The sequence below is a fragment of the Setaria italica genome, chromosome VII (genome assembly GCF_000263155.2).
Source record: "Setaria italica strain Yugu1 chromosome VII, Setaria_italica_v2.0, whole genome shotgun sequence".
Taxonomy (NCBI): domain Eukaryota; kingdom Viridiplantae; phylum Streptophyta; class Magnoliopsida; order Poales; family Poaceae; genus Setaria; species Setaria italica.
This window is the reverse complement of record NC_028456.1, coordinates 27,164,594-27,177,120: the sequence shown is the minus strand read 5'-3', so window position 1 is coordinate 27,177,120 and position 12,527 is coordinate 27,164,594. Positions and strand designations below refer to the sequence as shown.

The following is a 12,527-nucleotide window of genomic DNA, read 5'->3' as shown; positions in this document are numbered from 1 at the left end:
ACTACAAGAAATAAAATACTCTACGATCTATTATATAAACTTGAGGCTATTTGATCACGGAATGCATTCATATTTGTATCTTCGTCCCTTGATTGAGTATTTTGCTGTGGGGGTTGAGAGGTTGATGCTTCATGAGGACCATAGTTCTCATCACGGTCACAACGATCAAAGTCCTCATCCTCCATATGACTCTCTCTAATAAAGTTATGAAGTGCCATACATGCAACAATTATCTGACTTTGCTTTGGCATTGGATAACTATGCACTTTCAACAAAATCCGCCACTTCATCTTAAGAACTTCAAATGACCTCTCCACACAATTCCTAAGAGATGAATGGGCGAAGTTAAAGGTCTCTTTCATACCTTTGGGCATCGGCCCCTGTCTGAACTCTGGAAGATGGTACTTCGTTCCCTTATAAGGTGCAAGATAACCAGGTCGATTGGGGTATCCAGAGTCCACTAGGTAAAACTTCCCTGCAAATACGAACATTCTTGTTACAAACAAAAGCTACAACCGAAGTGGTTTACTTACTGAATGTGCAAACATAGGCATAACATACCAGGAGGGGGATGTGGGAACTTGTCTTTGTACTTGTCTGTTGCATCATTGAAAACCCTCATGTCATGTACTGAACCAGGCCAGCCCGCAAGAACAAACGTGAACCTCAAGTCAAAGTCACAGACCGCAAGCACATTCTGTGCAGTGAAGCCCTTTCGAAAAAGATGTTGCACCACCTTGTTACTTGGCACGACAACTGGTATATGAGTGTCATCTATTGCACCTATACAATTGTTGAAGTGTGGAAAGAATCTAGGATTCTGTAACCTACGGTGCATTATTCTAAATTCAGGGTCGAGGGGCTTGATTATGTCAGCTGCTAGCTTTATGATACACTTCAAAACTTTGTCAAAATTACGATGAACTGTTTCTAATGATCTCTCTAATCTGTTCTCAGCTTGTCTGACTGACTGAGGTGCACCTACCATCCAAAGAAACATTCCTAAGGCCTCTACTGAAGAGCTCTTTGATGTGGACTTTAGGCCATAAGATTGCACCAATAGATCATGCAGACAATCAAACAATTCTCTACTCATTCTAAACATGTTATAGCATTGCACACTATCTGCTAGATTTACCCAATCATGACCACTTTCAACCATCTTTCTCTTCTTAGTTTTATTAAAGTAGGTGTCATGATACATACCAAACAGCAATAGATCCTCTGTGAATTGCCTTTCATATTCACTGTCCTCCTCAGCAATAAGCCTCAAGACCTCATCCTCACTTGACTCATTGTCTACATCCATATCCTGGACATAATTCAAAAAATCAATTAGTGAACCATACAAAAAATCAATACAGTGACATAATTCAATCAGCACAAAGTGACATAATACAAATCAGCAATCAGTGACATAATTCAATCAGCACAAACAGGTCAAATAAATGCATTGCATCACAAACAGTTCGAACAAATTTATTTGAAATGTTACTTGAATTAGTACAAACAGTTTCCTTCAACACAAAAGCATCACCACAAAGACATAATCCTAATCTAGGTTGTGCTGCTTGCAATATCTTCTCAAGAAGATCAGCCTTCCTTCAGTTGTGGATATGTTAATGAAGAACTGCCTCAAGGAGTCATTTAAGCAGATCTGAGAAACAGCATAGTACTCAGAACTAGTTTCATCCACCCCACACTCCAAAGCCAATTTCTGAGCCTGCTTAATGGTGCTGTCCAACAGAGCCATCTTCTTGTCTTGCCTATTACAGACAGCTTCCTTGATGAACCGATTCCTTTCAGCTTGCTGCTTAGAAGAGAAAATAATGTAATCCTTCATCATTTTGACCATTGGGCTTTTGGTCTTCTTGTTTGGACTTGAAGCTGTTGTGCTGGTACTACTGGTTCTCTTGCGGCTACTTGTACTCATAGGACTGTGTGCATACTCTGGAGGTAGATCTTGCTCAGGCATCTCTTGCTCAGGTTGTTCATGCTCTTCAGGCTCCTCAAGCTCCTCTGGCTCTTCAGGTTCTTGATCATCTGCATTGGTGTATCCTGGCACAAAAGAGCTTGAACCATCCACAACTACACCATCAAATATACGCTCAAGCAGTGGTAGATACTCAGGAGGCCCATACATTAGTTTCATCCATTCTGGATGTTTCTGCACATGTAGTAGTTGAAGTTAGTTTGCAATCAGATGGATCCTTGCTAGCTGCACATATGATAGATCAACAAGTACCTTTGTTGCAGTCTCCCACCATTCCAAGGTTGCAGTAGGCCACCCATTTTCATCACGGCCTAAACCACTGTCAGAATGGATGTCTTTTATGAACTGATACATTCCCTTGAGCTGCCTAATCCTATTAGATATCTGTTTCCTATCATGCCTCAGCCCTGAACCGCAGTAATACTTTTCTATGACAAGCTTATACCCTCTTGCTGTCATAGTCCCTTTAATGTAGTTACCCATTTTAATTTGATCAACAAGTAATTGACACAACAGGTTGTTATTCTGCTCTGATGACCAACTTCCTCTGTCCAATTTATTCTACCATATGCATCACAAGAGAAATTACATCAGAACTCGAATACACATGCATAATCTATCTCATAAATAATGTACTAAGGTCGCTGTTGGTCTAGCAAAAAAGTGTAGCTAGAAATCCATATCCATCACTTCTTAGCATCTACTTTGCATATAGCAAGTGTTCTGAAGCTGCTAAGGCAAGCTGAGGCATGGTGAGCACCCCCCTTATTCTTCCTCTGTAACCCCCCTCTCTCTCTCTGTCACACACACACACACAGCTTATGCACAGGCGCTGGCAACCACCAACTCCCCTTGAGTGCTTTGTTGCCTAGGTGACACCTTAAAGACCAATAAACCACAAGCAATAAAATTTGTTGTTCACAATGGTTTACCTCCTACGAAATCACCTTCAAGTGGTGGCTAACATGCATCACAAGAACAAGCATTTCATGTTACTCTAACAGCAGTAGTGAACCTCATGCACTTCTCTGAGATCAAGGGTTTAGGACTCATACCTGACGCTTTGGAAACACTTCTTCCACTTCGTTGTCTTCAATGTCGTCATCGTCGTTGCCCTACCGTCCAACACGTCGACTGCGGCCACGGCCTACTGATGCACCAGCCGCCGCCGAGGAAGCTCCACGCATACCACGACCGGTGGCGGCAACCGGTGGCAACCGACCGCGGGGGCCGCGACTGGACAGCGACCATTCACCGCGGCCTCCTACGGCTCCGCCACAGCTCCGAGCACTGCGTAAACCGAGTGTGCGAGAGGTACCTCTTCTGCCATCGCGCGGTTGAGAGTGATGAGGCCCCGTGCTCTCCGACGCCGCCAGTGCGCCGGATTGCAGGATCCCCTGATATGCCGCCATCGATGACCAGTCATTCGCCTGCGAGTTGAGGTCCAGTGCCTCAATGCCAATCCGGGGACCACTGACGGATCCCGACCCCGGATACTAGCTGCCCTCGCCGGGGAAGAGGTCGAAGTTGCCGGAGAAGAAGTCCCTGGTGCCGTCGTCGCCGAATCCGTCCATCGGCGGCGTGCGGATGTAGGCGGTTGAGGTGCTCCGGCGACTGGTGTGGCGAAGGGAAGGGGACGGGATGTAGATCTGGCGAGAGGGGCGGCAGCGGTGAAATCAACACAGAGGGGTGGCGGCGGCGATGCGGGAGCGTGTCAGAGGCAGGAGAGGCGGAGGGAGTCGGGCGATAGGGGCGGATGCGGTGTAGATCTGGCGAAAGTGGCATCGAGAGGGGCGGCAGCGGCGATGCGGGAGAGGGTAGTGGCGGCGGCGATGTGAGAAGAAGGGGAGGCGGGGGGAATCGGGCGAGACGGGCGGAGGTGGTGGAGATCTGGCGAGCGGGGTGGCGCGAGGGGTGTGCGAGAGCTGGCGGCGGCCTGCGCGGAGGAGGGAGATGCGGATGAGGGTGACGGGCAGGTGCGGAGGCGGAGGAAGTGGCGCCGGCGCCGTGGGGCAGAGCAGAGGTGGCGGGGCCGGCGAGGCAGCAGCGGCGGCGGCGGGCGAAGGAGGCGGGGCCGGGAGGAGCACGCGGGGAGGGAGGGAGAGAGTGCGGGGGAGGACAGAGATGCGGATGAGGGCGACAGGCAGGTGCGGGTGAGGGTGAGGGGCGCGTGCCTAGGGTGCTTTGCGAGGGGAGGGGTAAGGAGTGTCCAGGATCACTTTTAGCTCTTTTTAGGGCCTCTTTGGGGGCTAAATTTTAGCTCCAAAATTTTAGCTATTTGTCACTTTTAGCCCACCTGTTTGGATCCCAAGAGCTAAATTTTAGGCTAAAAGTGCAGAGCTAAAATTTAGCCCTTGGATCCAAAACGGGGCCCTAGTTTGCTGCAGTCCGCTGGCGGTTTGTATCTGTTTCACTCGAGACTACATATGCTTGAGTGCCCATGTTTTGGTATCTTTGTAGCATTGAGCTTAATTGGATTTATTCCGTATGTTTCTAAGATGTCTTTTAGGCATGCAAGAGATGATTCTGTTTTAAGCCTGCATGTACGATGAATCACATGGAACAAGTGTCTGTTTTTACTTTTGTCGCCACACACATGCGTTAGCTGGATGGTGCACAATCAATCGAATTTGTTTATCAATGGAGTATTTTTAGTCACAATTCTCTTTTGTCGACACTCGTGATGTAATTTGTTTATTAATAGATGGTGGATTTGGTAGGATTTTCTGAATCCAAGAGTTAAACACCTGGTGGGATCGGTTGATTTCACGTGACTTTCACGGTCCCTCCTCTGAACCCCAGCCGTTGGCATCCACATGCTCTGTCACAAAAGCCAGTGGCACCGCCTCTTGAGATTGCTGATGGTGGTGGATCAACGGTTTCTTTGCTGAAGTGACAGTCCGCGCCGCGCCCTCCGAGTCTATGGCAATGAACGGCTCTGGTGAATTCAAACCCTTTTTGTCAGGGCGCAATAGGAATTAGAAAGCCTTAGGGTAATCTAGTTGTAGTTGTGGCTGCTTTGTCCAGCGAGTTATAAACTTAGAATGTGTAAAAACATGCCAAGCAATCGACCACATTTGCGTTGCCAAACTGGATATTGAACTGAAAAATCTAATGATTGAACTGAAATCCACTGTTATAGTATTTATTTGCAGTTGACAGTGCCATTTCCTTGACAGGCCGAGCCTCTGACCATCCTGGCGTCCTGCTGTACGGGTGTCAGATACATGCGCCCGCTCGCCTAGGCTCAACCCCTGGAACAAGGTTTCAAATCAACCAGCCTATGGCTATGGTTTGGGGAGTATCGGCCTGCATGTAGGGGACGACAAGCGGTCAAACTCGACAGTGACAGCGCAGCAAGCGTCTGCCTGCCAACTAATTTAATGACAAATCTGAAAGTCGTGCAATCTTGCTACAGTATTACTACTCCGTAATCGTGCCGGTACCCGCACAGATCAGTAAGCCGTCAGTAACAGGCTCTCTGGCCTCTGCCAGCGGTGCTCGCCGCTGCCCATCTCGCTGCTTCTTCCGGGACCCACGCGATCCCGTCCATCCGATCGTATTTATACATTATAGGTCGTATCATGCAGTGTTATGTAGGAATTTTGATGATGGGAAAGAGAGAGCAAGGAGCGAGAAAGAGGTTATTGTTTCGCGAAACAAAAACCTCATTAGCTAAATTTTAGGACAACGAGACAACTCAACAATCATGATAAGAGTTGTTGTTTCCATGCAACTCAGGATATTTTTTTCATATACACAAATTAAGAAATTATATAGTTCTATCAGACAACTTAAAAGATAATCTATTGTACGGGTTGTCTGTTAAATCATCTCAAGATTACGTATCAATGCACGAGGCTACCTGCGGCGGGGAGGAGCGGGCTCGAATGGGCACTAATGTGCGACCACGGCTCACTCACACCGTCACACGCTCGCTCTTCGCTGACATGTGGACCCTACGTACACCTACAGCGCTCCACGCGTCGCTGCGCGGCACGCACAGCGGATGCAGGCCCACCGGTCAGAGATACGGAGCGTCCTGACCGAGTCCAGACCTGACCTGACCCAACCCCAAGCGAAACGTCCGAGGAGGCCTAGCCCGGGTCGGACGGCCCCGTCGCGGCGCGGCGGACCCGGGACCCGTCAGTTTGAAAGCACGTGCACGCCCCGTGCGGGCGGGGAGGGAGGGAGGCGACCGTTACGACCACGCGGCCTGGCCGCCGGCCCTCTCGAGCTGCACCGCCGGTCCAACGGCTCACGACGCTGCGGCGGCCCACTAGCCGTTGGCCTCCATCGCCTTTTCCCCCTTTCAAATTCGCCCCCCTTCCCTCCCTCCCTCCCTCTCACGCAGCCTCGCCGCATCTAGCCCCAGACAAACCCCCTCCTTTCTCGTACGGGAGCGTGGCACTCTCTCCCAATTTCTCCCCCAAGAGCGAACAAAAAACAAAAATAAAATCCGCTCCTAAAATCTTCCAGGCCTCTCCCAATCTCTCTCCTCCTTCGAATCCCAAGGCGGCCAGAGAGGAGAGAGATAGAGAGGGGGCGCTAGAGAGACGTTGCCGTTGCTGGCTGTTATTATTAACGCCGCCGCCGCCCCGCTTCGTTCGTATGGTCCGCGTCGTCCCGGGTCTCCTTTGTCAATAGGCCATCGCCGCCGCGGCATCTCGCCGGGATCGGAGAGAGAGAGGCGGCCGGCCGATCCGTCTCCTCCTCCTGCGGGTGCGTCTTCCGAATCCCGGCGGTTTCTCCACGGGGATCTGGGGGGTGGGCGTTTCTTGAATCGAATCCTGAGCCGCCGCCGCCGTGTGCTGCTGTGTGCAGGTCGGCGTCGGGGAGAATGGCGGGGAGGATGGCCGATGAGAACCGGAGGCCGGCGGCGGGGAAGCCCGTGCCCGGCGTGGCCCGAGGTGGGTGGCGGCGGCCCCGAGCTGATCTGTTCTCGGATGATTTAGTTGATTGCGGCGGCGCCGAATCGTCCGTGGTTCTGATCTCGTGATTTATGCAGAGATGGGGAACCGGCGGGCGCTCACGGACATCAAGAACCTCGTCGGGGCGGCACCCTACCCCTGCGCCGTCGCCAAGAAGCCCATGCTGCAGTAATCCTCCTCGCCCAAGATCGTGCCTTTTTCATGGTTCTTGGGTCGAATCTTGTCTAATCGTGGCGTTCCTTTCTTCTCCTCAGGAAGAATGGAAGGGATCAGAAGAAGCCGGCGTTGGCAACCAGCCGGCCCATGACCAGGTTAGGACGCGTGCTGCCTTGTTCTTTCGCTCTGACGTTTCTTGGAGGCTCTGATTTGATCTCTGGGTATTGCTTTGGTGGTTCAGGAAATTCGCCGCCTCCTTGGCGAGCAAAGGGCAACCTGAACGTCAGGCGACCACAATTGATCCAGGACTTGGAGCTGATCGCAACAAGGAACCTGTCAGCAATGGCACCATCGACATCGACCTGGAACAGTACGAGGAGGTCCCCGATGTTGACATTGACATGGTATTTGCACTGTGCTGATTCGTACTGATCCAAAACGGATGGGTTTTGGGCATCTTTGTGATGGCTCCGACTCCGACTTAGTGTTACGTTTGGTGATGCAGGATGAGACAGATCACAAGGAGAGTGTGAACGAAGATGAATCTATCATGGACATTGACAGTGCAGACTCGGGGAACCCGCTTGCAGCAACTGAATACGTTGAAGAACTGTACAAGTTTTACAGAGAAACTGAGGTGATCTCTTGTCAAATCATGAATTCTGAAACATTAGATGATGTCAAAATCAGAGATGCTAAATTGAATAAATTAAACCGGAAACCTGTAATGAGCATTCCACTATGTTGTACAGTAGCATTATGTCCATGTGTAATTGAATGATTGAATAATGAGCATTCCAATAAATTAGACCGGAAACCTGTAACGGAATAATGAGCAAATTAGAATTCAAACTGCAGTTTAATATGGAAATGCATGCCTAGCATGGATTAACATCTTTTTTGCACTTCAAGAAAATAACTTGAATAAACTATGCCCATGTGTTTTTATTTGAATGATTCTGATATCACACATTTGTTCACTTCACAGCCAGGAGTATCTAATTAATTTGTGTTAGCTTTCTTGTGCAACACATTGGAATATTATGCTGTTTGTATACTATTCTCATATAGGTCTTTTATTCTGGTGTTACAATCATCAGTACATGACGTAATAACACTTGTAAAGCTGAAATCGCTTTATGAACAATCTGGTTCCCATGTTCTAAGAAAACATTCTATTATCATTGTATTCCCATCATTGTGCTTCAGATCATAAATATTTTGTCCTTGTACTACTAAAATTGGCTCCTCGGACATCGTCAAAATAAACCATGGTCACCTAATGCTTCAGTTATCTTTACAAATTTTTCTTGGCAGCTTCTTCAATCTTTTCAGTATTACCAATGTGGTGCTTAATGCAGGCAAAAAGTTGTGTAAAGCCTGATTACATGTCCAGCCAACAAGATATAAATGCAAAAATGAGAGCGATTCTCATTGATTGGCTCATTGAGGTAAAAAAAGCATGGGCCTTATAATTTGTACTGATCTGGAACTGCATGTGACTCTAATAATTTTACTGATCCTCTGCCAGGTGCATTACAAGTTCGAATTGATGGATGAGACACTGTTTCTTACAGTAAACATAATAGATAGATTTTTGGAAAAGCAAGTGGTTCCAAGGAAGAAGCTGCAGCTGGTGGGAGTAACAGCTATGCTTCTTGCTTGCAAATACGAGGAGGTTTCAGTTCCAGTTGTTGAAGACCTAGTGCTCATTTCTGACAGAGCCTACACAAAAGGGCAGATTCTAGAAATGGTAAGCCCATTAAATAAAATATGCACTTCCATTGGATTGTTGCTTAGCTCTTTTGGTACTGCATATCGAAATGTAAATTCAATCAGACATTTATGTCCATCTATACCTTAGCAAATAAACGGTAATGTTTACTTAAACCAGCCACAGATTTCTTTGCTGCAAAAATGCAATCTTAACCTTTCTAGATCAATGCATGATGAATTTAGTCAGTTGTAATCTTTAGAATGATTTCTCCCTCTCTTTGCAAATCCTTGCACACACTGTCTTCTTCTTTTTTTGTATGGATGATGCCTTGGCTTTTTTAAACTAAGATTTGAAACTTCTTATTGAGCAGGAAAAGTTGATTCTAAACACGCTTCAGTTCAATATGTCTGTTCCAACACCATATGTCTTCATGAGGAGATTTCTGAAAGCAGCAGATTCAGATAAACAGGTGAAGTATAACTACATTCTGATCAGTGTTTTCATGACTTGGATAAACAAAACCCCTGTAGTAGTAGTGTTAAAGCTGGTTTTGTGACTGATATAATTACCCCACTGTTGTATCTCACAGCTAGAGCTAGTGTCCTTTTTCATGCTGGAGCTCTGTCTGGTTGAATACCAAATGCTGAAGTACCGGCCTTCGCTTCTAGCTGCTGCTGCAGTTTATACTGCGCAATGTGCTATCAATCGCTGCCAGCACTGGAGAAAGGTTTGCGAATCACATAGCAGATACACCGGCGACCAACTCCTGTAAGTCTGTGTTCAGTTACTTCCCTACTGCATTTACATGCATCTGTATCTTGACTTTCTGTGTTCCTTCGGCTGTTCTCTCAGTGAGTGCTCGAGGATGATGGTAGACTTTCACCAGAAGGCTGGAGCCGGCAAGCTCACCGGCGTACACAGGAAATACAGTACGTTCAAGTTTGGGTGCGCAGCCAAGGTTGAGCCTGCGCTGTTCCTGCTGGAGTCAGGAGACGCACCATCGCCACCACCTTCAGGCACAATCTAGTTGAATCTCTCCATTCAACTGAACAGATTTTAACCTCCGGGAATAAGTTGCAGAAACATCGTGTTGATGTTGCATCAATTTCCTTGGATCCTGCTTGTGATAATGTAACGTTTGGTTTTTATCTATGTCGTGAGTGACGATTAGTGATGGTCGGTCGATCGGTCGGTCAAGTCCGGCTAATAACGAATTGACCTGTTGAGGAATTGCTGTTGGAACCTTGTAAAGAAAACGAGCTCTGAATCAAATGGATCAATAGCTTTTGTTCTTGATGTTCTCTCATTTCGTTGTTCTCTTGATTGATGGTGCGGATGTGCCCTGATGCATTTTCTGAATGTGACTGGGAATCGATTGGTCAGGCAGTGAGTTGGGCATCGGATGTGGCTAGCCAGCTCCATGTGAGATCAGCCAGTGGCTGGCTACCGTTGACCGTTCTCTCCCCAAGGTTGATAGCAAATCATGCATTTGGTCATTTTTCACCATTACGACACATTTTGTACATTCGTTATAGTGATTTATATACAAGCTCCAAACTATGAAAATCTGTCTTCCCATAAACTGATCGATTTACAAGCTTAAAACTCATGTAGTGACACCTTTCAAAAGTATCCTTAACATAATAACACCTATACATACAGGCTTCTAAATTGACATTTTCTTGCCCATTACATATTCTGAGTAATCCACACCTCAGACGGAAAAACTCCATATATTAGTTCTTTAACATCACAGAAAGGAACAGCCCGCTCAAATTTTCCTCTTTCCAGATCGTACGTCCTTACACCTCCCCAAACACGTAGTTGCAAAAGAAAATCAAATACATGTATTATCACGGGAGCAGAGAAATATATACAGTGACGTCGAATCCCGGGCAAATTCTGGGTGGGTAAGCACGCGGAGTGATTCAATCCAAGGAATAATACATGATCCTCTAAAACGTTCTCTTGCACTACCACCTCGCATCCATCAGGAACAACCTTGTAGATTTCGAACGCAATACCATCCGGGTAATTATTTGCGAGTTTTGCACGAACCTGCAAGAGATCACCCCATGGCGCCGACACCAGATGCCTACTGAGGATACATCCTGGGTGCGGCCTTGCGGCAACCAACACCTCCCTTGTTGGTCCATTTGCTCCATCAAGATCCCACTTCTCCACCATCCCGTTCAATGTCACGGCGTAGAACCTCCCCTTGTGGTATGCACAGTCAAGGTACCTGTCTCTACGGCTTAGAGTCGAAGCCACTTGCCACTTGCTCTGCCCTGCCTAGACAAAAGAAAGCCAAGCAGCATGCGTTTGGTTTTGGGACGACGTGGGTCGGGTCGGAGCTAACCCCCTTTTGTGAGTTGGAGTGAACCCAACTCGTGTTTAGATACGAGGGAAGGAGAGGGATGGGTTGGACCCAGTCTTTTATTTGGTTGAAAAGGTTGAGAGGGTTGGGATGGATGTCCTTTTAACACCGTTTGTTGTGAGCCCCACCTGTAATCCTCTTCTTTTTTTTCCCTCACTTCCTTTTCTATCTTCTTCCTCCTCCTGGCGCCGCCCGGCTGCAACTCCTCCCCGGCACCCCCGCCGCCTCCTGGCGTCGTCCGGCTGCAGCTCCTCCACGGCACCGCCGGCCGCCTCCCTACGCTGCACACCACCTCCGCGCCCCCTGCTCCTCCACGGCGCCGCTGGCCGCCCCCGCGCTGGCCCCCGCCTCGTCCTCCGCGTCGCCCCGGCGTTGACCGCCGCCTCCCCGGCCACCTCCGCACCGCCTCGGCACTGGGCTGCCAGTCGCCGCATCCTCCCGCTAGCCGTGTCCTCCCCGCGCCCGCGCCAGGCCTGACGGACGCGCACGCCGTCCGAGCGGGTCGAGTGTGTCCGGTCGTTTCGGAGGGACGCACTCGACTTGCATCTACAAGGAATATTCTTCTACTGGTCCGACCCAACCCCACCCTCTCCAAACACGGGTCGAAGTGGGTCCAATCCATTCCAACCCATCCGACCCAGTAACCAAACACACAGGTAGTGGATGATCATTGCAATGTAGTCACCAACTTTGGCGTGTGTAGTGGATGATCATTGCAATGTAGTCACCAACTTTGGATGGACTGCAAGATAGTACTGCCTTTTGGTAGAACCATATCGCAAAACGATTTGGTTTATAGACAGTGGATGTGGATGTTCCAAAACTGTAACCACCACTGACCGCCTTCACGCATGCGAAATCAGTGACCGGAGGGAGAGGGATCATGGCCAGGGTGACAGGGTTGTAGAGCACGAGATTGGAGAGGTCATTGGCCAAAATCAGCCATCCGTGAGAGGCTCCACAACACACACCAAAGCAGCCCTCTGGAAAACTGAGGCCATAAGACTTGTCAGCATTGACGGGGTGGTACAGGTGGCCGGTCACGTCTGAGCTTCACCTGTCATGCACCTGCATTTCTTTTTTTCGAAAGGAATGCACCTGCATTTCCTCGAGGTGCTTACCCCAAGACATGATCAAGGCGTTGCAGGATGCTGAGGAGGATATCAATCGGGAGGTCGTCAGACCAGCTGGGGCTTGGAAAAGGTCCTGCCATAGCAAACAATGAGAGTTACAGTATATTCAGCAGTTCAGCACAAATACGTGCAATCATATTTATATTAGTACATAGTATATAGATAAAACAGCCAGCAAACCCAGCTATAGTTCGGACATTGAATCCCTTGTGATAATCGT

General features: G+C 48.4%; 1 protein-coding gene across 1 annotated transcript; it reads left to right on the top strand.

Moving 5' to 3' along the window:
• The first annotated feature begins 6,345 nt into the window (after nt 1-6,345).
• Nucleotides 6,346-10,103, top strand: LOC101758449 (cyclin-B2-1). Its single transcript, XM_004976444.3, has 11 exons — nt 6,346-6,715; nt 6,818-6,903; nt 7,002-7,092; nt 7,179-7,235; nt 7,322-7,484; nt 7,586-7,717; nt 8,442-8,531; nt 8,612-8,833; nt 9,168-9,266; nt 9,387-9,565; nt 9,650-10,103. Exons 2-11 carry the CDS (start codon nt 6,834-6,836, stop codon nt 9,822-9,824), a joined length of 1,278 nt encoding a protein of 425 aa, XP_004976501.1. The 5' UTR covers nt 6,346-6,715; nt 6,818-6,833; the 3' UTR covers nt 9,825-10,103.
• Nucleotides 10,104-12,527: the final 2,424 nt, after the last annotated feature.

Bases quoted from the DNA above. Each gene is read 5' to 3' on its own strand.
- LOC101758449 (XM_004976444.3), top strand. From the start codon at position 6,834: ATGGCGGGGAGGATGGCCGATGAGAACCGGAGGCCGGCGGCGGGGAAG. The intron at 8,532-8,611 runs GTAAAAAAAGCA...ATCCTCTGCCAG, and splicing joins TCATTGATTGGCTCATTGAG to GTGCATTACAAGTTCGAATT. The intron at 9,566-9,649 runs GTAAGTCTGTGT...CTGTTCTCTCAG, and splicing joins TACACCGGCGACCAACTCCT to TGAGTGCTCGAGGATGATGG.